General features: G+C 41.5%; 1 protein-coding gene across 2 annotated transcripts in view; it reads right to left on the minus strand.

Moving 5' to 3' along the window:
• The window catches only part of LARS1 (leucyl-tRNA synthetase 1), a 74786-nt gene that overhangs the window by 49146 nt on the left and 1784 nt on the right, over positions 1-23856 (minus strand). For both annotated transcript variants that reach the window (XM_047778952.1, XM_047778953.1), the window contains exons 2-10: positions 17006-17124; positions 13257-13344; positions 12773-12853; positions 10500-10637; positions 6018-6179; positions 5184-5296; positions 3383-3446; positions 909-976; positions 575-800 (exon numbers count right to left, since the gene is read on the minus strand). In XM_047778952.1, coding sequence (XP_047634908.1) covers positions 575-800; positions 909-976; positions 3383-3446; positions 5184-5296; positions 6018-6179; positions 10500-10637; positions 12773-12853; positions 13257-13344; positions 17006-17124 — 1059 coding nt within the window. The remainder of the gene's footprint in view (positions 1-574; positions 801-908; positions 977-3382; positions 3447-5183; positions 5297-6017; positions 6180-10499; positions 10638-12772; positions 12854-13256; positions 13345-17005; positions 17125-23856) is intronic.

The following is a 23856-nucleotide window of genomic DNA, read 5'->3' on the forward strand; positions in this document are numbered from 1 at the left end:
ACACATGTGTGCATCTCACAGTCATCATGTTGAGCCAAAGAAGTTGGACACAAAAGGGTACAGAGTATAAAATTCCATTGTGTAAGGTGAAGAACAGCAACTAATCCCTAGGGACGAAGTCACAGCAGTTGTTACCTTTTCAGAAGCCCGCTGAGTACTCATGTGAAACGCACAGGGGAGCCCCTTCTGGAGTGTGGGAACTGTTCTAGACCTTGACTGGGTGGTACTCACTTGAGTGTAGAAGGATGTGAAAACACACCAAAATAGACACTTAAGACTTCCACATTTGACTGCATGTACATCCCAATTTAAAAGTTCTTTAAATATTCTCTCGAGCTTCATTGCTGACATTTTTTTTCCTCTTTTTGGCCACCCCACAGATAGGGAGTTCCCAGGTGAAGGATCAGATCTAAGCCTGTGGCAACAACGGACCCTTTAAGCCACAGCACCGGCCAAGGATGGAACCTGCATCCTGGTGCTGCAGAGACACTGCTGATGCCACTATGCCACAGCAGGAACTCCCGCTGTCCTTGAAATTTATGCACTAAGATTAAAAGTCTGCTACCCAACTCACCTCTCCCATCAACTCCTTAACGACAGGCACCACCCCGTTGTCCTTGGTGAAGCCCTGATAGGACATATTCCTCGCAGCTCTTGGGGTGCAGATGAAGATATCACCATTCACTGTCTCAAATCCAATGTACTTAATCTCAGGGTGAACCCAACAGTTCGTCTGTCCAAACATAGTCTCAGGTCTGAGAGTGGCAGCTACCAAGAAGACATTTTTCCCTTTTAAGCCACTAAGAAGAAAAAAATACATGTTTATGCAAAAAAAAAAATGTTGCCGACTCTATCACAACCATCTGATATTTCAAAAAGGTGAAGCAACAATTCTTCAGCAAACCTACCTTAATTTGCATGGGTATGGCTCAAGCACTTTCAACTTGATTAAGGTATATTCCTGAGGTCCAACACCCTAAACAAATAAACAAAAATTTAAAGGGGAGAGTGCTCTTGTAGGGCAGTGAGTTAAGGATTTGATGTTGTCACTGCAGTGGCTCAAGTTTCTGCTGTTGAGGGTTCAATCCCTAGACCAGGAGCTTCCACATGCCAATAGTGCAGCCAAAAAAATTTTAAATGGGGAAAAAAGACTTGAATTAAACCTGCAAATCCATGTGAGAGATGTGATTCAAATTACTAAGGTGGATTCTTGCGTCCTTAGAATTCTTTCTTCCAATGAAGAGACGGCCAGTTGCGCGCTGGCCACATGGAAGCCTACTGTGAAAGAAGTGACGTCAGAGACCACCATCCGGCCTCACACTAGACGAGAACTGGCCAAGGAGGCCCAGAGTGTGCTGAGTAAGGTTTGCTAAGGACCCCGCTGAGAGGGAAGAACAGGGAAAAAAAAAGAGAAGTGACTTGGATTACTCAGCCAAAATGGGAGTTAGAAGACAACATGAGCAGTCATCACAGACACACACTGAACAAGAGGTCAAATGATACAGATTCAAAACCCTAGCTTGGGCCCTGTTCACGGCTGGAACCAAGGAGTCACAATCGCTCTGAGCCTTCATTGCCTCCTTGCAAAACAACTATGCCAGGCACACTAGGGACTGTGCTGAGGAACACATAAGATAATGACAGGAAAGTGCTTTGAAAAACTATGAGGTGTTACTGAAATTTAGGATATTGTTACCACTGATTACCCTAAAGCTTAATACAGTCATGGAGTTCCCACTGTGGCTAAGTGGTTAGCGAACCGGACTAGAAACCTGGCCTAGCTCAGTGGGTTAAGGATCCGGCACTGCCGTGAGCTGTGGTGTAGGTCGCAGATGTGGCTCGGATCCCGAGATGCTGTGGCTCTGGTATAGGCTGGTGGCTACAGCTCCGGTTGGATCCCTAGCCTGGGAATCTCCATATGCTGCGAGTGTGGCCCTAAAAAGACAAAAAGACAAAAAACAAACAAACAAACAAACAAACAAAAAACAGGAAACTGGGCTTTCTGAAGTCTCTCAAATCTTTCAAAATTTTGACCAACTCACTCTTATCAGGTAAGTTACATCATAACTGAAGGCTGATTTTGGAAAGGGGTGGCTAGACTTACAAATGTATTCAAAGGTGGTAACAAAGAACGATGCGTTCGTGGGGACCCCAAAGTTCAGGCCCTGGCACTGCTGTTGATCTACTGTGCCAAGGCTTTAGGCACACGACTTACTCTTGCTTCACTCAAATATTAACATGTCCTGCAGGAACGCAGAGTGAGCTGATGCCACACGTGCGAGAAGTACTCTGGCAATAAGTGGGCACATGACCAAAGCAAGTATAAACAGAATCTGCGCATACCATTTAACTACTTATCTCACTGCCTGTCCCCATGCTCTCCTTTTAGAGCAGTGCATTCCTCATGCAGGGCTTCTCAAACATTAGCAGCCGTATGAATCACATTAAGAACACATTAAAGGGAGTTCCCACTGTGGCTCAGCAGTAATGAACCTGTCTAGTATCCATGAGGACACAGTTCAATCCCTGGCCTCACTCAGTGGGTTAAGAATCTCGTGTTGCTGTGGCTGTCGTGTAGGCCGGCAGCTGCAGCTCCCATTCGACCCCTGGCCTGGGAACTTCCATTTGCCAAAGGTTACGCTCTAAAAAAGACAAAGAAAACACATTAAAAGACCTAATCCTAGGCCCCACCTGAGCTTCTGATTCAGCAATTTTGGGATGAGGCTCAAGAATAGGTTTTTGGGGTTTTTTTGGCCATGCTCTCGGCACATAGAAGTTCCTGAGCCATGGATTGAACCTGTGCCAGCTACAATCTGCACCACAGCTACAATGCCAAATCCTCGATCCACTGAGCCACAGAGGAACTTCCAAGAAGTTCCTAACAGAAGCTGCTATAGCTGAACCTACCTAGCACCCCTGCCCCCCGCCCCCACCCGGAGTAGAAAGGTCCCGGACAAGACACAGGTACCCATGACGACATTCTGCCTCCCTCCTCACAGCCACCAGAGCATCATGACTATACACCTCAGTACCACAATAAAGTCATTTTTAAGTTTCTGACCCACTTCTTAAACTCTATGCCCCTATAAAGAATTATCACACAAATGGAGTTCCCGTCCTGGCACAGTGGAAATGAATCCAACTAGGAACCATGAGGTTGTGGGTTTGATCCCTTGCCTCACTCAGGGGATTAAGGATCTGGCATTGCCATGAGCTATGGTGTAGGTCACAAATGCAGCGCAGATCTGGCGTTGCTGTGGCTCTGGCGTTGGCCAGCAGCTGTAGCTCCGATTTGACCCCTAGCCTGAGAACCTCCATGTGCCACGGGTGCGACCCTGAAAAAGACAAAAGACCAAAAAAAAAAAATTACACAAATAATTACCTCTCCAGTTTGTCTGTCATGATCCATACAAGGTTGTCCATCTTTTGGAGAATAAATAGTGTACCTAAAAACAAATAAGTGACAAACAATATATATATGTTTTTGGTCATCTTAGGGTCATACTCATGGCATATTTAAGTTCCCAGGCTAGGGGATGAATCGGAGTTGCAGCTGCCAGCCTACGCCAGAGCCACAGCAATGCCGGATCCGAGCCACGTCTTTGACCTACACCACAGCTCACGGCAACGCCGGATCCTTAACACACTGGGCAAGGCCAGGGATCAAACCCATGTCCTCATGAATACTAGTCGGCTTCGTTATCACCAAGCCATGACAGGAAATCCACAATGTTATAATATTATAATATAAAAGTTTTGGAGTTCCTGTCGTGGCGCAGTGGTTAACGAATCCAACTAGAAACCATGAGGTTGCAGGTTTGATCCCTGCCCTTGCCCAGTGGGTTAACGATCCGGCGTTGCCGTGAGCTGTGGTGTAGGTCGCAGACGCGCTCGGATCCCGCGTTGCTGTGGCTCTGGCGTAGGCCGGTGGCTGCAGCTCTGATTTGACCCCTAGCCTGGGAACCTCCATATGCTGCAGGAGCGGCTCAAGAAATGGCAAAAAGACAAAATAAATAAATAAATAAATAAAAGTTTTACCCTAACATATTTGCCAGTATTGCTCCTAACATCTGACAGTATATCTTCTAACTAAAACCTCTGAGCAAAGGCCTACATCATTTTTATGCTTTTATAGGGAGTTCTGCCGACAACAGTTATTTAACGAAAGTTTTCTGCCTTCATCAAAGGTAATACCAATGAAAAAGATTCACGGATCTTGGCTTTGCAGTACGAAACAAAAGATTATAAAATACGTATTCACTTTGGAAATGCAAATAGATTTTTATTATTTTTTTTGTCTTTTTAGGATTGCACTTACAGCATACGTAAGTTCCCCAGCTAGGGGTAGAATCAATGCTGTAGCTGCCGGCCTACGCCACAGCCACACCCAATCCGAGCCTCGTCTGTAACCCACACCACAGCTCACGGCAATGCTGGATCCTTAACCCACTGAGTGAGGCCAGGGATGGAACCTGCCTCATCATGGATACTAGTCAGATTTGCTACCACTGAGCCACAATGGGAACTCCCTGGAAATGCAAATAGATCTTAAGGAATCCATATCGTCAAAGAAGAACCTTATGGAACAATTTACGGAGCAAAGCACTTAAAAAAAAAAAAAAAGTTTTTTCACACGCACAAATGAAATGATTTTTCTGTTGGTTAGAATACTTACGAGAGTCTTTAGTGAAACCAAAAAAAGCTAACGCCCGTGTTCTTCCTGGTTCTGTCACAAATACTAAGTAGCTCAGAGAAATTAAGACATGGGCAAGACAAAAAGGAAAACAAAGAAAACGAGAGGCCATAGAGTTCCCGTCGTGGCGCAGTGGTTAACGAATCCAACTAGGAACCATGAGGTTGCGGGTTCGGTCCCTGCCCTTGCTCAGTGGGTTAACGATCCGGCGTTGCCGTGAGCTGTGGTGTAGGTTGCAGACGTGGCTCGGATCCTGCGTTGCTGTGGCTCTGGCGTAGGCTGGTGGCTACAGCTCCGATTAGACCCCTAGCCTGGGAACCTCCATATGCCGCGGGAGCAGCCCAAAGAAATAGCAAAAAAAAAAAAAAAGAAGAAAACAAGAGGCCAAAAAAAGAAAGTATAACGGAAGAAAATAAGCTATGGGGCACACAATTACAGTGCAGGAATTATACAATTTTTCCTTTATTAGATCAAAGAAAAAGAGACTCACCGTTTCCCAAATTTAATTTTGTTTCTTTCTCTTAATGTTAAAAACTGCCACCTAACAAATGAATCGTAGTAAGGATTAACGTCAGTCGTGATGAAGGAACGCCGCCAGTCTATCTACAGAAGGAGAAAGGAAAAGGTAATTTTTGAGCAGTCCATAGTCTCTATGCATAAGAATTCCCACGTATCAATTACTTACTCTTCCCCCTTAGATTTTCCAATTTAGAATCACATCAAATATCAAAAGCGAACCAAAAATTTTCAAGTTCCATGTATTAGTTATTTATCACAACTGATACATTACTTTGTGCTTAATGTATAAGTTTTTTTAAATACACACATTTATATATTAAAGATACAGGAATTACGCGTTCCCATCATGGCACAGCGGAAATGAATCCGACTAGGAACCATGAGGGCGCAGGTTCGATCCCTGGCCTCGCTCACTGGGTTAAGGATCCAGCGTTGCCATGAGCTATGGTGCAGGTCACAGACTCAGCTTGGTTCTGATGTTGCTGTGGCTGTGGGGTAGGCCAACAGCTGTAGCTTCAATTGGACCCCTAGCCTGGGAACCACTGTATGCCACGGTGTGGCCCAAAAAGCAAAAAAAAAAAAACATATATATACATTTATACAGCCCAAATCAACAACTCTGAAAGTACTTCACTGCTTACACCGAGGTCCCATTTGGTTCTAATCTGACAATAACAGTAACAAGACATTAGTGGAGTATCGGTGAAATACATTATTTCTAAATTAAGATGTCCAAATCTCATACAATCACACAAATCTAAATGTGTTTTTCCTATTTTCTTCAACTATGGGGTGATGGGCATACCTTCAAACCCATTCTCTTCAGATCCTGGATAGCCAGTGGTGGGAAATATTCGAGCCAATGTTCTGCTTCAGAAAATTTGACTATCTCTTCATCAGACAGACCAAGGGATTTCATAATGTCCCACTGGTACTTCGAAGATCCAGTTTTAGCAGAAGCTTTACTCTGAAAATAATCAGCAAAACCAAACTCCATCAAAGAACAACCAACAACCGATTAACAAATTCTAGGACCATAATAATTTTAAGTAAATGAACCTATTTGGGTAGTTCCCCTGTGGCGCAGTGGTTAACGAATCCGACTAGAAACCATAAGGTTGCGGGTTCGGTCCCTGCCCTTGCTCAGTGGGTTAAGGATCCGGCATTGCCATGAGCTACGGTGTAGGCTGCAGACTCAGCTCGGATCCCACGTTGCTGTGGCTCTGACGAGGCTGGCAGATGCAGCTACGACAGGACCCCTAGCCTGGGAACCTCCATATGCCGCAGGAGCGGCCCTAGCAAGACAAAAATAAATAATTAATTAATTAAATTAAATAAAATAAAAACAAAATAAAAATAAACCTATTTGGAATTTTTTTTTTTTTGTATTTTCTAGGGCCACACCTGCGGCATATGGAGGTTCCCAAGCTAGGGGTCTAAACGGAGCCGTAGCTGACGGCCTACGCCACAGCCACAGCAACGTGCGATCCAAGCTGCATCTTCGACCTACACCACAGATCACGGCAACGCCAGATCCTTAACCGACTGAGCGAGGCCAGGGGTCGAACCCGCAACCTCATGGTTCCTAGTCAGATTCGTTAACCACTGAGCCATGACGGGAACTCCCCTATTTAAAAATTTTTTAACTCCAACATGATGCTGTTGACATGTCAGAATATTGAAGGACATACTATTTTGTCTGTCAAACCACAGAGTCTAATACCTAGATTCTGAAACTGAAGATAACTAAATGAATGGAACCATAAAGAATTATCATCACATGGAGTTCCCATCATGGCGCAGTGGTTAACGAATCCGACTAGGAACCATGAGGTTGTGGGTTCGGTCCCTGCCCTTGCTCAGTGGGTTAACGATCCGGCGTTGCCGAGAGCTGTGGTGTAGGTCACAGACGCGGCGCAGATCCCACGTTGCTGTGGCTCTGGCGTAGGCCGGTGGCTACAGCTCCGATTCGACCCCTAGCCTGGGAACCTCCATATGCCACGAGAGCAGCCCAAGAAATAGCAAAAAGATGAAAAAAAAAAATTATCATCACAAAGATAAGACCTTAGCACCAAACCTCCTTTATTTCCTTTTTTCTAATGCCACATGCATCTTTTTTAGTTACGAATAAGCACTAACAAGAGTTTCTCCCTTTTCCAATATTTACCAATATCATAAAGACAATCAAGTGCCAGGGATTAGAAGGACTTGAACAAAACTGTAAAAAGGCAAGACAAGGAATTTAGAGGGTAAGAAAACAGCTCTGTATGGTATTGTGGTGGTAGAAACATGACTGTTTGTCAAGCCAAAATGATGACAGACTATAAAGAGTGAAGTTTACTGCATGAAAATTTTTTTTTTAAATTGACCGGGATATTGGAGGAACCCAAGATGAAATACAGACTGTGGGAAATGTATCTAACTACATTACAAATACGTTGGAGTTCCCGTCGTGGCTCAGCGGAAACGAATCTGACTAGCATCCATGAGGATATGGGTTAAGAATGTGAGTTAGGGAGTTCCCGTCGTGGTGCAGTGGTTAACAAATCCGACTAGGAACCATGAGGTTGCGGGTTCGGTCCCTGCCCTTGCTCAGTGGGTTAACGACCTGGCATTGCGTGAGCTGTGGTGTAGGTTGCAGATTCGGCTCGGATCCCACATTGCTGTGGCTCTGGTGTAGGCCGGTGGCTACAGCTCCGATTCGACCCCTAGCCTGGGAACCTCCATATGCCGCGGGAGCGGCCCAAGAAATAGCAAAAAGACAAAAAAAAAAAGAGAATGTGAGTTAGATCCCTGGCCTCTCTCAGTGGGTTGGCAATTCGGCACTGCCATGAGCTGTGGTATAGGTCGCAGACGGGTCTCAGATCCTGAGTTGCTGTGGCTGTGGTGCAGGCTGGCAGCTGTAGCTCCAAATCGACCCCTAGCTTGGGAACTTCCATATGCCAAGGGTACAGCCCTGTGATATAAACACACAAAGGGAGTGGAAAAGAAAGGATCTTTAGAAGTAACTTTGGAAAGCAGTGTGTTGACTAGATTCTAAAGACAAAAAGAGCTACACAAGTTCTCCTGTGGTGCAGCATATAAGGATGTGACTTAGTCACTGCAGCATCTCAGGTTGCTGCTACAACGCAGGTTCAGTCCCTCACCTGAGAACTTCCACATGCCACAGGCACAGCCAAAAAAAAAAAAAAGACCTATATACAAACACTATACACTATACTTTAGTTGGTAAAATTATTTCTCTCAGGAATACAGGTTGGTAATTCTGAAGCTACTGGTAGATAACTGAACAAATAACAGAGATACTCTAAGTAGCCCAGATTTCCCACTACTGGAAAAAAAGTCACAAATAAGCAAAGGGACAGTGCCAAAATGAGCCCCACTGTGCTGAATCAGAGCCAGGGACATCAGTACGCACTTCTAAAATAAAAGATAGGGCGATAAAGAAATACATACAGACACATACATGTAAGTGGTTAGTAGACACACATAAATTTCCTTGCTCCTTCTACAGAGAGCCTGGAAACAATGAGCATACCTAGCACTCAAGAGCTTAGTTTCTAAATACTATTTTTCAATAAAAAGCAAAAGGACTCCCTGGTAAAGTGGTTGATCCCAGGGCTAAAACAAGAAAAACACAAAATGAGCCTAGAGCATTCTGTAGCACTAGAAAGTGAGGAAGCGCTCAAAAGAAAAGAAAGCAAGAAATAAGAAAAAGACGAGATAAGGGCATGTCAGATGGACACTGGAGCCAACTTAAAAGACTCCCAATGGCCACAGCTAGAAAAATTTGAGCAATAACAACTCAACAACAACAACAAAAACCCAGCAGCATTGGGTTATAACCCAAAGAATAAATAAATGACCATGAACTCACACTAATATTATATAAATAAAGGACAACTCTTCCTTTCAGAAGAATTCCAGATAATAAACGTAGAAGGAAGGAAGGAAATGGAAAATCACCAGTAGAACACAATAGCAATAACTGTTGCAGGCAAGATCCACTGATGAAGGCTAAACTTACCAATTTTTTTTTGTCTTTTTTCCTTTTTTTCTAAGGACCGCTCCCAAGTCATATGGAGATTCCCAGGCTAGGGGTCTAATCAGAGCCATAGCCGCCAGCCTATGTCAGAGCCACAGCAATGTGGGATCCAAGCCACGCCCGCAACCCACACCACAGCTCACGGCAACATGGGATCCTCAACCCACTGAGCGAGACCAGGAATGGAACCCGAAACCTCATGGTTCCTAGTCGGATTCGTTAACCACTGAGCCATGACGGGAACTCCATAAACTTAGCAAATACTTTAAAAGAAGTAAGATATTATTTCCAGAGCCTCAGAGTATCTCTCCTAGGAGTTCCCATCATGTTGCAACAGGAACAAATCTGACTAGGAACCATGAGGTTGCGGGTTCGATCCCTGGTCTCGATCAGTGGGTTAAGGATCTGGCATTGCAGTGAGCTGTGGTGTAGGTCGCAGATGCAGCCCAGATCTTGCATTGCTGTGGTGTAGGCCAGCAGCTGTATCTCCGATTAGACACCTAGCCTGGGAACTTCCATATGCCCCAAGTGCAGCCCTAAAAAAAAAAAAAAAAAAAAAAATTTCTCCCAGAATATGTATGAATTACAATGAAGAAAATGGAATCTTTACGGGAGAAAAACCTGGCAGACACCACCTGAACCAAACAATCAAGGTTACCATCACCAGTAATAAGACACACTGAGATCTTACACTCCCTGATATGATACACTGAAGACACCTCACCTCCCAGTCTATTCATGAGAAAGCATTAGACAAACCCCAAAATTGAGGGACATTCTATACCTTATCTGACCAGTATTCTTCAAAAGAGCCAGGATCACAGCAAATAAAGAAAATATGACAATAAATGCCAAGTGGGATCTTGGATTGGATCTAGCAACAGCATAAGGATAGTAAGGAAAAACTCGTGAATCCAAATGAAGTCTCCAGTTTCTTAAACAGTACTGATGGAATGCTGATTTGTCCTGAGGAATGTATATGGCTACATAAGATGTAGCTGAATGAGGATTCTAAGGAAACCTAGATAATCTTGCAATTCCTAAGTCTAAAATTATCTCAAAATAAAGCTAAAAAGGAGAAAAAAGCAATGAAAAAATGAGAATGATTTTTTGTTACTTTTTAAAAATTACGGAGTACTTTTTATGTGTCAAGTACCATGCTAGGACTGGGAATATAAGTATAAACGAGACAATTACAAATATAAAACTTCAACCAAAATAAGTAGCATCAAACCAACAAACCTTTTTTCCTTTAGCTTTATCCTTAAGTATTATATCTTCTGTTTTAGCATTGATTTCTTCCTCTTCCTCTTCTTCATCTGGAAAATCTGGGGGGCAGCCATAAAGCTCTATCTCTCTTTTCAATTTATCAGCACATGCCTATAACAAAAAACATGGGAAATGATAGATTTCAAAATTCAAGGTACAAACAATTCAAGTGTTTTTGCTTGTACGGCCAATTAAAACTGACAGTGAAATTTTTTACAATATATCTATGCTTTCATAATAAGTGATAATTAGGGAAAACTCAAATAACAGAAATCATGTATCTAAAAATTCACTAATATACATCATTTACTCAGCAATCGCTTGAATTCAATACCCAGACTACTCAATACAGTACACTATATACGTTAGGCATTAGAAGTATAGAGATATAGTGTTATCATTTTGAATAACAACATTAATAACTGCATTTCTCAATTTAAAGATTACTGTCTCATATATTAGTTATCATCAGAAACCTGCTATGAGACAGGATAGATATTAAGCCAGAAAACAGACATTAAATGATAAAAGTGATTTATCCAAGGTTACAGAGCTAGTAAGTAGCAAAATTAATGCATAAACCTGCACTTTCAACCTCAGCTCTTTTCAAGTGTACCACAATGAGTCCACTGTCACAAAGATGACACCAAGCAGACAATGCTAAAGGTATGAGAAAAATACAAATATAGAATTATGTATTTTAAACCAGGGGACTCTTCTACAATTTCAGTTAATAAAAAGGAGAAGAATGAGACATCAAGAAAGGCACTATTTTACAACCACGGATTCAATAACGAAAGACAAGGATCATCAAAAGATGCTGAAACCACTGGGTAACCACTGGGTAACTACATATTCAAAGGCTCTTAAAGTATCATCCCACAGACTACTTTTTAATTAAAAAAGAAAAAATTACTTGTAGAATGAAGAAATCTGACAGGTATTAACTTAACATCACAAAAATGAGACAAGTTGTCGTTATACGCCTTTTGATGTGGTACAGTGGGAAGTTTCCACTCACCAAAGTAGTACTGGTGGTAACCGAATGCAACAGGTCGCCCACAAAACCAGAAGTGGAAAACTGTCAGAAAGGACGTTTTAGGACAACCAAAGAGATCTGACTATGGGTTAATGATAATATTACGTCCATGTTCAACTTCTCGGAGGGGTTAAGGGGACTGCGACAATGTGGAAGAATGCCATTTTTTTTTTACCTTTTTAAAAATTAAAGTATAGTAGATTTACAATGTGCCAATTTCTGCTATACAGCAAAGTGACTCAGTGATACATATAAATAGATTCCTTTTCCTATATTATCTTTCATCGGCATGCATTTATTTATTTTTTGATTTTTTGATTTTTAGGGCGGCACCCGAGGCATATGGAAGTTCCCAGGCTAGGGGTCGAATTGGAACTACAGCTGCCAGCCTACACCACAGCCACAGCAACACCAGATTTGAGGCGTGTCTGCAACCTATGCCACAGCTCACAGCAACACCAGATCCCTGACCTACTGATCGAGGCTAGGGATCAAACCTGCAACCTCATGGATACTAGTCAGATTCGTTTCTGCTGTGCCACAGCAGGAACTCACGGGCATGCATTTGCTATATGCTGAGAGACAGAACTAAAGCAACTGTGGCAAATGTTACTACTTGGTAACTTGAAGTGAAGGGTACGTGGATGTTCACTGTACTATTCTATTACCTTTCTTATAGGTTGGACATTTTTCAAAGTAGAAGACTGGATAATAAAGAGAAATGAGAGTTAAATTTCTCAATTCCTAAGGATTTAGGGAGTTCTTTCAACCCTAGTTTTCTGGCCCATTCTTTATTGAAAATTATCTTTAATATAAGTTTATGACAAACTTAAGACATTTACAAATATGACCAAAATATGATAGGCCTGTTTATCATTTTTATGCTAATAGTCTATACATGTCACAAATGCACAAAACGAGCCCATTTTGCTTGTTAATAGTTACATGAATGTATAAGGTAACCAAAAGATATCAAAATTACTTAGATATCACTTAGACCTTAATGTACACCCTCTACTGAAACACTTCTTCACTCAAATGTTTTCTAAAAATTTGGTTCACCATAATAAATTCAACTCATTTCAAAAGACACTTTAACATAATACAGACACACGTATGTGAAAACCCTACTTCAAGCTCTTGAATTGGATATTACCACTTGCTCTAAGCTAAAAAGAGTAGACAGCAACCCCCAAAGCCATCTTACCTTAATAGGCATTCCAGTACAGTGTAAACCGAAGGGATACAGACAAGTTTTTCCTTTCAGTCTCTGGTACCCTACTGCAAACTACAGAAAGAAATTAAATTTCAAATACAAGTTTAAAAGCTAAGCAATACAAAAGGCTGACTTTGCACAAATCTCATTAGTTTCGCTCTCCTCTTCACATCTTCTTTAGAACACCAGTTAGATTTATAATCATTCCAAAATTCTAGCACACTATCCCTTTTTGTCTTTCCACTCATCTAGGAATTACTTATGAACATGTATACATACCCAGACCCCTGCACACATATACATACAGCATATGAAAATATAGAAATTAAATTACTTAAATATAAAAATTATGCTTAAAATTAAGGGATGTTTAAGTTCCTTAATAGGAAGTAAATTCCATAGATGCCATTTTCTTCAGCATACTACTTATTTAGGACCCCCCATCCCATTACATTAGACACAGAGGAAGATTTACCTCACATTTAGATAAAGAAAACGTGTGTCCCAAGTGAAGGCGCCCATTCATATACGGATATGGGAAGGTTACAAAGTACTTGTTCTTGCTGCAAAACAGTCACGTGAAAAACACAGTACAAAAAAGAAAACATTAAGTTCCTTTTACAATTAAAAATTAAAGGTGGTGTTGTGGAAACTTCTACTATAAATTACTTAAAATTTAGTTATTTAAAAGACACTGAAAATTAAATTTATAAATCCAGAAATTAAAAACTCTCTAAAATTGAAACTTACTTTGGATTTAGAAAAAGCAAGATACTTACACGCGGCTGTTAAAGAACTAAATTTCCCTGTAGAAAATTTACCTTAAGCTAAAATACTGAGTAAAAATGATATACTAAGGAGTTCCCGTCGTGGCTCAGTGGTTAACGAATCCAACTAGGAACCATGAGTTTGCGGGTTTGGTCCCTGCCCTTGCTCAGTGGGTTAACGATCCGGCGTTGCCATGAGCTTTGGTGTAGGTTGCAGACTCGGCTCGGATCCCGCATTGCTGTGGCTCTGGTGTAGGCCAGCAGCTACAGCTCTGATCAGACCCCTAGCCTGGGAACCTCCATATGCTGTGGGAATAGCCCTAGAAAAGGCAAAAAGACAAGAAAAAAAAAAAAAAGATATGCTACGAGTAATACTAATACTCTTAGGAAAATGGATTAATTTAATGTTTTACTGATTAAATGAGATATGCATTCATTAGATACATTTTAAGCAATTTGAAGGCCCTCAGATAAAACATTTTCAGAATTACATTATATGTCATAAATTCACTTAAACAGCACTTTTTTGGAGTTTCCACCATAGCTCACCAGAAGCAACTCTGACCAGCATCCGTGAGGATGCAGGTTCTATCCCTGGCCTTGCTCAGTGGCTTAAGGATCTGGCGTTGCCGTGAGCTGTAGTGTTAAGTTGAAAACAAGGCTTGGACCCTGCGTTTCTGTGGCTATGGTGTAAACCGGCAGCTACAGCTCCAATTTGATCCCTAGACTGGGAACCTCCATATGCTGCAGGTGCGGTCCTAAAGGGGGGAAAAAAAAAAAAAAAAGGCACTTTTTTAAAGCCACTTAATGTATTGTTATATTCTTTTTTTTTAATGAATCAAGTGTATCTAAAAGACATGTATGAATAAAATGAACACTCTGTAAACACATCACCCAACTTACATACTCACTGAAGCTTCCTGTGTGCTCCCCTCCACCCTCCCACCAGAGATAACCGTTACCTTGAAATTTACTTCTGTCATACTCTCATTTCTGAAGAGTTTGCACCTATGTCTGTGCCCTTAATGTATCATAGTTTCACTAACTAGTGAGCTTTATTAAAAAAAAAAGTCTAATTCATAAAGATTTCTGCCATTTGCCTTTTTCACTCAAAGTTATATTTCTAAGTTGCTTCAGTTCATTTTCTTTCATTGAGCAAAACAGCTTTCTAATTCACTTTCAATTACTTGAAATTACCTTATAATTGACCAAAGTTCTAGAACCAAATAGAAGCTTCAAATTATACTTTAAAGTACAACATCATATACTTTGAGTTAGAGAAAACTCTTTTTTATTTAAAAAAAAAAAAATTCCATTAGAATGCAGCTTAGTAACAACAAGGACAGACTTTGGAATCAATAAGTCCTGATAAGTCCAAGCCCTGTCATTTCCTACCTATGCAAGCTTGGGCTGGTTACTTAATCTCTCTGTATCTCAGTACTCCCATCAATAAAATAAAAGAATTAAAATACTGGTCACCTTAAAAGTTTATTAAGAAAATCAAATGAGGAGTTCCTGCTGTGGTTCAGTGGGTTAAGAACCCAACGTAGTGTCCATGAGGATGCAGGTCCCATCCCTGGCCTTGCTCAGTGGGTTAAGGATCCAGCCTTGCCACAAGCTGCTGTGTAGGTTGCATATATAGCTTGGATCTGGCATTGCCGTGGCTGTGGTATAGGCCGGTAGCTGCAGCTCCGATCCCACCCCTATCCAGGGAACTTCCATATGCTGCAGGTGCGGCCAAGGAAATGAAAGGAAGGATTAAATGAGAACATGCATGTTAAAATACGGCAACTGGAGTTCCTGCTGTGGTGCAGTAGGTTCGAGATCCCACATCATCTCTGTGGTGACACGCATCTGATTCCCAGCCTGGCACAGTGGATTAAGGATCTGGCATTGCCACAGCTGTGGTGTAGGTCATAGCTGTGGCTTGAATTCAATCCCTGCCCCAGGAACTTCCAAATGCCTTGAGTTCAGAAATAACTAATTAAGGAGGAGAGCAGAGGACAAAACAAAAAGGGCCTATTTCCTAATGGCTTGGCATACTGAATAATTAAGAGTTCAATATTAGCTACTATTACCAATATATTGCTGTCAATCTATTTCCTCAACTCTTTCCTTTTCAGCTGAGCCTGTAGCATGTAGAAGTTCCTGGGCCAGGGATCAAACCCACCCACAGCAGCACCCAAGCCACTGCAGTGACAATGCCGGATCCTTAACCTGCTGTGCCATAGGAGAACTCCTTTCCCCAACTCTTAAAAGGCACATTTTTCTACATTCTAACATAGCTAAAACTGAGATACAGCTTATAATTGATGCATATATTTATTATGGTATTACATTATGGCAATTATTTTGTTTTTGCTTTTCTCCAATATCATATCATTATCTATGGTCTGCCTTCTAACCTATGGTTCTTTTTTTATTAGTTAGATATATATATTTTTTGTATTTTTTTATTAAAGTATAACTGATTTACAATTACGTATCAATAATCTGTAAATCTCTCTTGTTTTTTTTTTTAATCTTTTTAGGGCCGCACCTGTGCCATATGGAAGTTCCCAGGCTAGGGGTTGAATTGGCACTGTAGCCGCCAGCCTACATTATTATCTAGGATTCTTAACATTAGGCAAGAGTTTTACAAAATAAGATCTTCTAATATAGAAACCCTTCAAAATTTATATTTTGTGCCTTGGAGATAATTATCACTATAATATGAATCTCAGTAACAATAATTTTCCTTTGTCATTAAAGATAAAACTTCAAAAGATTAAACATCCACCTTTGTCTAAATATGAAAAATACTAGTTGAGTTTTTTGGATGTGCCTACAGCATGTCAACGTTTCCAGTCTAGGGACTGAACCCACGCCACAGTAGCAACCTGAGCCACTGCAGTGACAACACCAGATCCTCAAGCTGCTACACCAGAAGAAAAACTCCAAAAAATATTATTTTATTTTATTTTATTTTATTTTTGTCTTTTGTCTTTTTGTCTGTTGTTGTTGTTGTTGTTGCTATTTTCTTGGGCCGCTCCCGTGGCATATGGAGATTCCCAGGCTAGGGGTTGAATCGGAGCTGTAGCCACCGGCCCACGCCAGAGCCACAGCAACGCGGGATCCGAGCCGCGTCTGCAACCTACACCACAGCTCACGGCAACGCCGGATCGTTAACCCACTGAGCAAGGGCAGGGACCGAACCCGCAACCTCATGGTTCCTAGTTGGATTCATTAACCACTGCGCCACAACGAGAACTCCTCCAAAAAATATTATTTTAAAAAAATCCTTTAAAATTTTCACAGAAAAGAGGATGGTAATTTGAAATTCAGAAAGTGGAAGTCACCTCCTTCAGCCAATTTCAGGCATTATAAATACAATCTGTCTTGCTCTTTCCACACAGCAGTTCCTGCACCCACTGGTTCTGCAAACACAACGTGTAGAACTTCACAAACTGTTACTCACCTAGTCTGCTTCTCTAAATTAGATGCATTGACCTCAAACACTTTCTCGGTATCCCATTTTTGTTGGATTTCTTTCTCAATCTTCTTCAAAAAATCCACTTTGGTTGTTCCTTTTCTTTCCTGTCAGACACAAAAGACAAGTATCCACTCTATTTCAATAGGCTTGCTTTAGAAAAAAGAAAAAAACTCGGTTCACACGGAATTGAGCTGTTTACTAATAGGTTAATTCTTCCATGGTTGTCCCGAAATTTAAACGAGTAAGATTAAAAATTAGGGTTATAACCCCTCCACTTCAAACCTCAAAGGGATGATTAAAGAATTACTTATACATAAAAAGGTTTGGAAAACTTGCTTTTAATTACGTACTATATAATACTGTTGCAAATGCTCCTATTTAGTTAAAATATGTGAATACTAGAAAAGCATAGGATGGAGCAGTGCCTGCTTGCCCACCTGCAATGATGCCCACCAAAGGAGGACCACGAGGCCCCATGAGTAAAAGCTAAGGGAGGATTAGTCATAAGCGTGTTTTTTCCCTAGGAAGCTGATGGAGAACATCTCTCTAAAATGGTTACCAGGCTATGAATATGACAATAAAGTGAAACAGAGAATGGCAAGCATACCTCTAGCCTACTGGATTTACATGGCAACATTCCCATCATCCCTCACGCCACCCTTGGAGGTAAAGGAGAGGGAAGAACATACATGATCATTCTAACTCTGAAACAGAGGAGGAGTTAGGGCTTCCTTCTCAGTGTGTGACTCTGTGAAAAAGAATTCGCTGCTAAAAACACGTGAAGCCGGAGGGGAACACAGCACTTACGGAACTAGCAAGTGTGAAAGTGTGATACCAATGGACCATACACAAATCTAGTTCTGTCCTGAAAACTTAATATTAGTTTCTAGAATTTTATTTTCTGGTACAAAATTATCTGAACCAAAATTAGATTTTCTCCCCCTTCGTACATGCTAACATTTCCAGATTCTGCAGCATTTTCAAATGAGAAAATACCCAGGTTCTATTTATACTTTTACAACCTACTAGGCAGTTGATCTTGCCAAGTCTTATCATGTCTCCCCCTGTCCTTCCACCCACCAATTTTTTTTTTTTTTTGGTCTTTTTAGGGCCGCACCTACAGCATATGGAGGTTCTCAGGCTAGGGGTCAAATCAGAGCTGAAGCCACCAGCTTACGCCACAACACAACAACACAGGATCTGAGCCACATCTGCGACCTATACCAGAGCTCATAGCAATACCCGATCCTTAACCCACTGAGCAAGGCCAGGGATTGAACCTGCATTCTCAGATACTAGTCAGGTTCGTTAACCGCTGAGCCACGATGAGAACTCCCCATCCAACAATTTAAAACATGCTTCTACTCACATCACAGATTTACAGCATTTTCAGACAGCTATTTTTTAAAAGTTATACAAATTTAAATACTATGCCAATAGGAATTTGTGCAATAAGAAAAAAAAACTTAACCACTATTTCTTTAGTAAGTATTTTATGTTAAAGATACCTTGTACATTGTCATAAAAATAACATTAAAACTAGGTAAGATTCAGTACATATGTACTATAAAGTTGTCAACTATTTTTACTTTTTTTTTTTGCTTTTTTAGGGCTGCACCCACGTCACATGAAAGTTCCCAGCCTAGGGGTCCAATTGGAGCTGCAGCTGCTGGCCTACACCAGAGTCACAGCCATCCTGTAAGATTCGAGCCATGTCTGTGACCTAACCACAGCTCGTGGCAATGTGTGATTCTTAACCCACTGACCAAGGCCAGGGATTGAACCTGTGGCTTCATGGATACTAACTGGGTTAACTAAGCCATGAGAGGAAAGCCTACTTTTACTATTTTCAGTTCTCTATATTTTAAATCAAAGAATAGTTTACTACTCCTTTTTATTTTTTTAAGCAAGTTCAAGACAGAAGAGTACAAGCTACAGAAAGATGAAAATGTCTGCTTACAAGGAGGTGATGCAATGATGGATTGAAAAAACCTTGCCACAGAGGCAGAGAGGAAATGAGAAAGAATTCCACAACTGAAAAGTCATGGATGTTACAAGTGTTTCTAGTAACCAAAGGAAAACAAAAATGGCAAGTAAATATTTTTTCTATGAATCCTGACCATAAGGGCAGATCATAAGGGCAGTGAGTAGAAATTACATCATAACACAAATCTCACAGAGTCAATTCCTGTTCAGAGGCTCTCTACAGTTCTCCGGACGGAGTCTTAAACCCGGCACTCAAGGCCCTTCTCATCTCCTCTTGGCTGGGCCCCCCCCTCCTCCCTTCTCACCTCCACTCCAGGCCTATTCAGCCACCTGCACTTCCCAAGTGTGCTAAGCTCCCTCCTTCCCCTCTGGGCCTTTCTTCAAGCTATTTTCTCTGTCCTCCTGGCCCACCAGTCTCTCTGCCTGGCTATCTCATCCTTCAGGTCTCACCTAATCACCCACCTGGATTTCCCCAAAAGTGTAAGACACGCCACTCTTAATACGTTCCGGCCTACAGTATTACCCCCAGGATGGCACTAACCACACACTGGTGTCAGTATCAGTCTGCCTTTCCCACAGGACTGTAAGTTCACTCACAGAGGGAACTGTACCTCCTTTCTCATTATATCCTCAATGTCTAAGCCTATAGCAGGTTCTCAAATATCCGTGAATGTTTAAAGATTTAAAAAGAGAAATAAAGAGTTCCCATCGTGGCGCAGCAGAAACGAAACCCCCTAGAACCATGAGATTGTGGGTTCGATCCCTGGCCTTGCTCAGTGGGTTAAGGATCTGGCGTTGCCATGAGCTGTGGTATAGGTTGCAGACATGGCTCGGATCCTGTGTTGCTGTGGCTGTGGTGTAGGCCAATAGCTACAGCTCCAATTAGACCCCTAGCCTGGGAACCTCCATATGCCACAGGTGTGGCCCTAAAAAGACAAAAAAGTAAAAAAAAATAAATTAATTTAAAAAATAAAATAAAATAATAAAAATAAAAAGAGAAATGTGTAACACATTGCCAGCTTTTGCATACTGTGGCCAAAACAAAATAACACAGACTAGGAACTGGGTTGCATATTGAAATCAAGGTGCTAAGCAGTCTGGACTCTTTCCCAAGAATTTCCATAAAACTAAGTGTGGTTGCCTAAGGCATTTCCTTTTCCAAGAAAGAATAAGGCCCTGTCACCCACTCACTCCTTCCCACTCCTGCCACCAACCTTCATTTACACCCTCAGCTCCTTTGCCCCTCTTACTGAAAAATCCTTTTTTTTTTTTTTCTGTTTTTTTTAGGGTGGGGCCTAGGAATCTGTCTTTTAATGTGTTCTTTTTTTTTCCCCGTCTTTTTTAGGGCCACATCCGCAGCATATGTAAGTCCCCAAGCTAGGGGTCAAATATGAGCCGTGGCTGCCAGCCTACACCAGAGCCACAGCAACATGGGATCTGAGCCACGTCTATGACCTACACCACAGCTCACAGCAACGCTGGATCCTTAACCTACTGAGCGAGGCCAAGGATCAAACTTGGTCAGTTTCTTAACCCGCTGAGATACAATGGGAACTCTGCAAAATCCTCTTCCTAACAAATAACCTGTAAGTTATAAGGAGGTCTCTCTATTCCTATACATGTATATGCTGACCCACTTTCAATTCTAATACACAAGGACTACTGTTTGAAAAAAGCTACAGCCGAGATGGCAGTTTGTCTCTGTGATACTCACTCCTTCCCTTTCTTCCTCAGCATCAAAAAGCCCAGTCTAGTTTAGGGTAGTGCAGCAGAGGCGGTTAAGCACACTTGTTCATGATTTCATAACTCCAATTTGTGAATTCACGAATTTGGACTGGGTTCTGGCAAAGGAGATTTGAGCAGAAGAAAGTCACTTCCACTCGCTTAAAACACGCTGTACAACTCCTCAGCCAGCTTCACCTACAGTTAGAAGAAGAAGCACAGTGCCTACGGCCCATGATACTTCTAGGGGCTCAAAATACTTAATATTTTAATTTCATTTAAAATCAGAAGAAAGGAGTTCCCGTCGTGGCGCAGTGGTTAACGAATCCGACTAGGAACCATGAGGTTGCGGGTTCCGTCCCTGCGCTTGCTCAGTGGGTTAACGATCCGGCGTTGCCGTGAGCTGTGGTGTAGGTTGCAGACGCGGCTCGGATCCCGCGTTGCTGTGGCTCCGGCATAGGCCAGTGGCTACAGCTCTGCTTCGACCCCTAGCCTGGGAACCTCCATATGCCACGGGAGTGGCCCAAGAAATAGCAAAAAGACAAAAAAATAAAATAAAATAAAATCAGAAGAAAAAAATAAATTTTAGGGTAAAAGGAAAAAACTTTAATATATATCTGTCTTTATACCAACACAGCTATAGAATGTAATTCCTAGTTTTGTTTTGTTTTTTTACAGAGAAAGGAGCCCACAAGGGCAAACGTATCTAGGACTTCATTAAGCCTAGCTGTACCTAGCCTACCTTGGGGTCATGGGTCATAGGAAAGCCCACTCTATCAATACTAAGTTCCTTTTTCCTTAAACCAATTTGAGCCGGTTTCCATTGCATATAACCAAATAATCCCTAAGACATTTACCCAAATGGGTTGTGAACTCCTGGCAGACAGCAACTTTTTAGTCACCTCAGCACCATATACAATGCCAATGAACACAGAAGTTACATGACAAATATTTTTGCTTAAAAATGACATCACCAAATGGAGTTCCCATCATGGCTCAGCGGTAATGAAACCTACTAGTATCTATGAGGATGAAGGTTCAATCCCTGGCCTCAATCAGTGGGTTAAGGATCTAGCATTGCTGTGGCTGTGGTGTAGGCTGGCAGCTGCAGCTCCGATTCAACCCTAGCCTGGGAGCTTCCATGTGCTACAGGTGTGGCTCTAAAAAAGCAAAAAAACAAAACAAAACAAAACAAAAAAACCCTCAGAGGTCAATTGTAATAAAATCTGATTCTGGCCCCAGCATCAACTTGTATAACTTTGAGCAAGTCACTTGATCAATCTGAGCCTAAGCTTCTTCATTAGCTACTCAACTAAATGACTGGTTATTCTAATTTGTTAAAAGGTTAATGAGAACTGAGTTCCTGAACTTTGGCTCTACTGATGTGTAGGGCCAAATAATTATTTGTTTTCTGGGGCTGCAGTGCATTATAAATTGTTTAGGAACATCCCTGCCTTCTACACACCTGCTGCTAGCAACATACCCCCAAGTGTGATCTTCTTGAGCCTCCAAACCAAATGTTCTCTGGAGGACAAAGTCACCCCAGCAAAGAATGGCAAAACTAGATAATAAACTTTTTCATATACTCATAGTATTCTGCAGTTCTTAAAACTTTTATGAACATTAACTTATTTGATATTAACAACAACCCTAAGAGGGGGGCAACAACCACCTTAGGGAGGGACCAGACCACTGATAACCATTTCCAAGATGATGAACCCAAAGCTCAGAGATCATCATGCCAGCAAATGGTCAGGCCGGACGAAAACACTCATCTTTTGTTTCTGCTTTTCTCTTGGTACTCTGGCCATATCCTAGCTCCACCAACTACCAGCTGTAGAATCCTAGACAAGTCCCTTAACCTCTTTAAGCCCCCATTTCTCTACCTATCTATAAGGTGAGGATATTAAATACATCTACCTTGTGCTATTTTTCTGGCCATGCCACATTCCCAAGGCAGAGATCAAACCTATGCCACAGCAGTGACCTGAGCCACAGCAGTGACAACACTGGACTCTTAACCTGCTGAGCCAACAGAGAACTCCTACCTTGTACTGTTACTACGAGGATTAAAAGATATGGAGTTCCCGTTATGGCTCAGCAGGTTAAGAATCCAGCTCGTATCCATGAGGACACGGGTTTGAACCCCGCCTTGCTCAGTGGGTAAAGGATCCAGCATTGCCATAAGCTGCAGTGTTAGTCACAGATGCAGCTCGGGTCCCACATTGATGTGGCTGTGACATAGGTCAACAGCTGCAGCTCCAATTCAAATCCTAGCCTGGGAACTTCCATAAGCTACAGGTGTGGCCCTAAAAGGAAAAAAGGAAAAAAAAAAGGAAGAACTTAACGTGGTGCTGGACCCACGGTAAAATTTCAATAATGCTATAATCATTACTACAGAAAGACAACTAGGTATCATGTACTTTTTATTATGTGTCAAAAATGGCATTTCAGGGCCTGGCAAAGGTAGGAATGAAAGAAGACTGGGCCTGAAATACCAATTATTGAAGTTGAGTGATGGGTATATGTAAGTACATAATACTGTTATTATCTCTACTTTGCTCAACATTTAAATTTACCAAAATAAAATTTTTTAAATTAGCTTTATTTATTTATTTGTTTGTTTTTTAGGGCCGCACCTGTAGCATGTGTAACTTCCCACGTTAGGGACTGATGTGGATCTGTAGCTGTCAGCCTACACCACAGCCCTAGCAACTCGGGATCCAAGAGCCATGTCTGCGACCTACACCACAGCTCAGTGCAATGCCAGATCCCCACCTCACTGATTAAGGCCAGGGATCGAACCTACATCCTCGTGGATACCAGTCAGATTCGTTTCTGCTGTGCCGCAACAGGAACTCCCCAAATGAAAATTTTAAAAATAAAATTATATTGATAAAATAAGGATATTATCCTTATTATATCACATCCCCAGGCCCTGTCTACAAGTCTGATATGTAACTAAAGAGATTAAAACTGTCAAAAGTGCTATAAAATAAACATTCCCAGGATATAAAGAAAATTATATTGTTTGCTCTTTTTACAAATTCAATTATAACATAAAAACTAATTTTATATCCATGCTATTCTATGTTTACTATCTTATACACTTTACTATTGGTAAGGTT

Source organism: Phacochoerus africanus, chromosome 4 (genome assembly GCF_016906955.1).
Source record: "Phacochoerus africanus isolate WHEZ1 chromosome 4, ROS_Pafr_v1, whole genome shotgun sequence".
Taxonomy (NCBI): domain Eukaryota; kingdom Metazoa; phylum Chordata; class Mammalia; order Artiodactyla; family Suidae; genus Phacochoerus; species Phacochoerus africanus.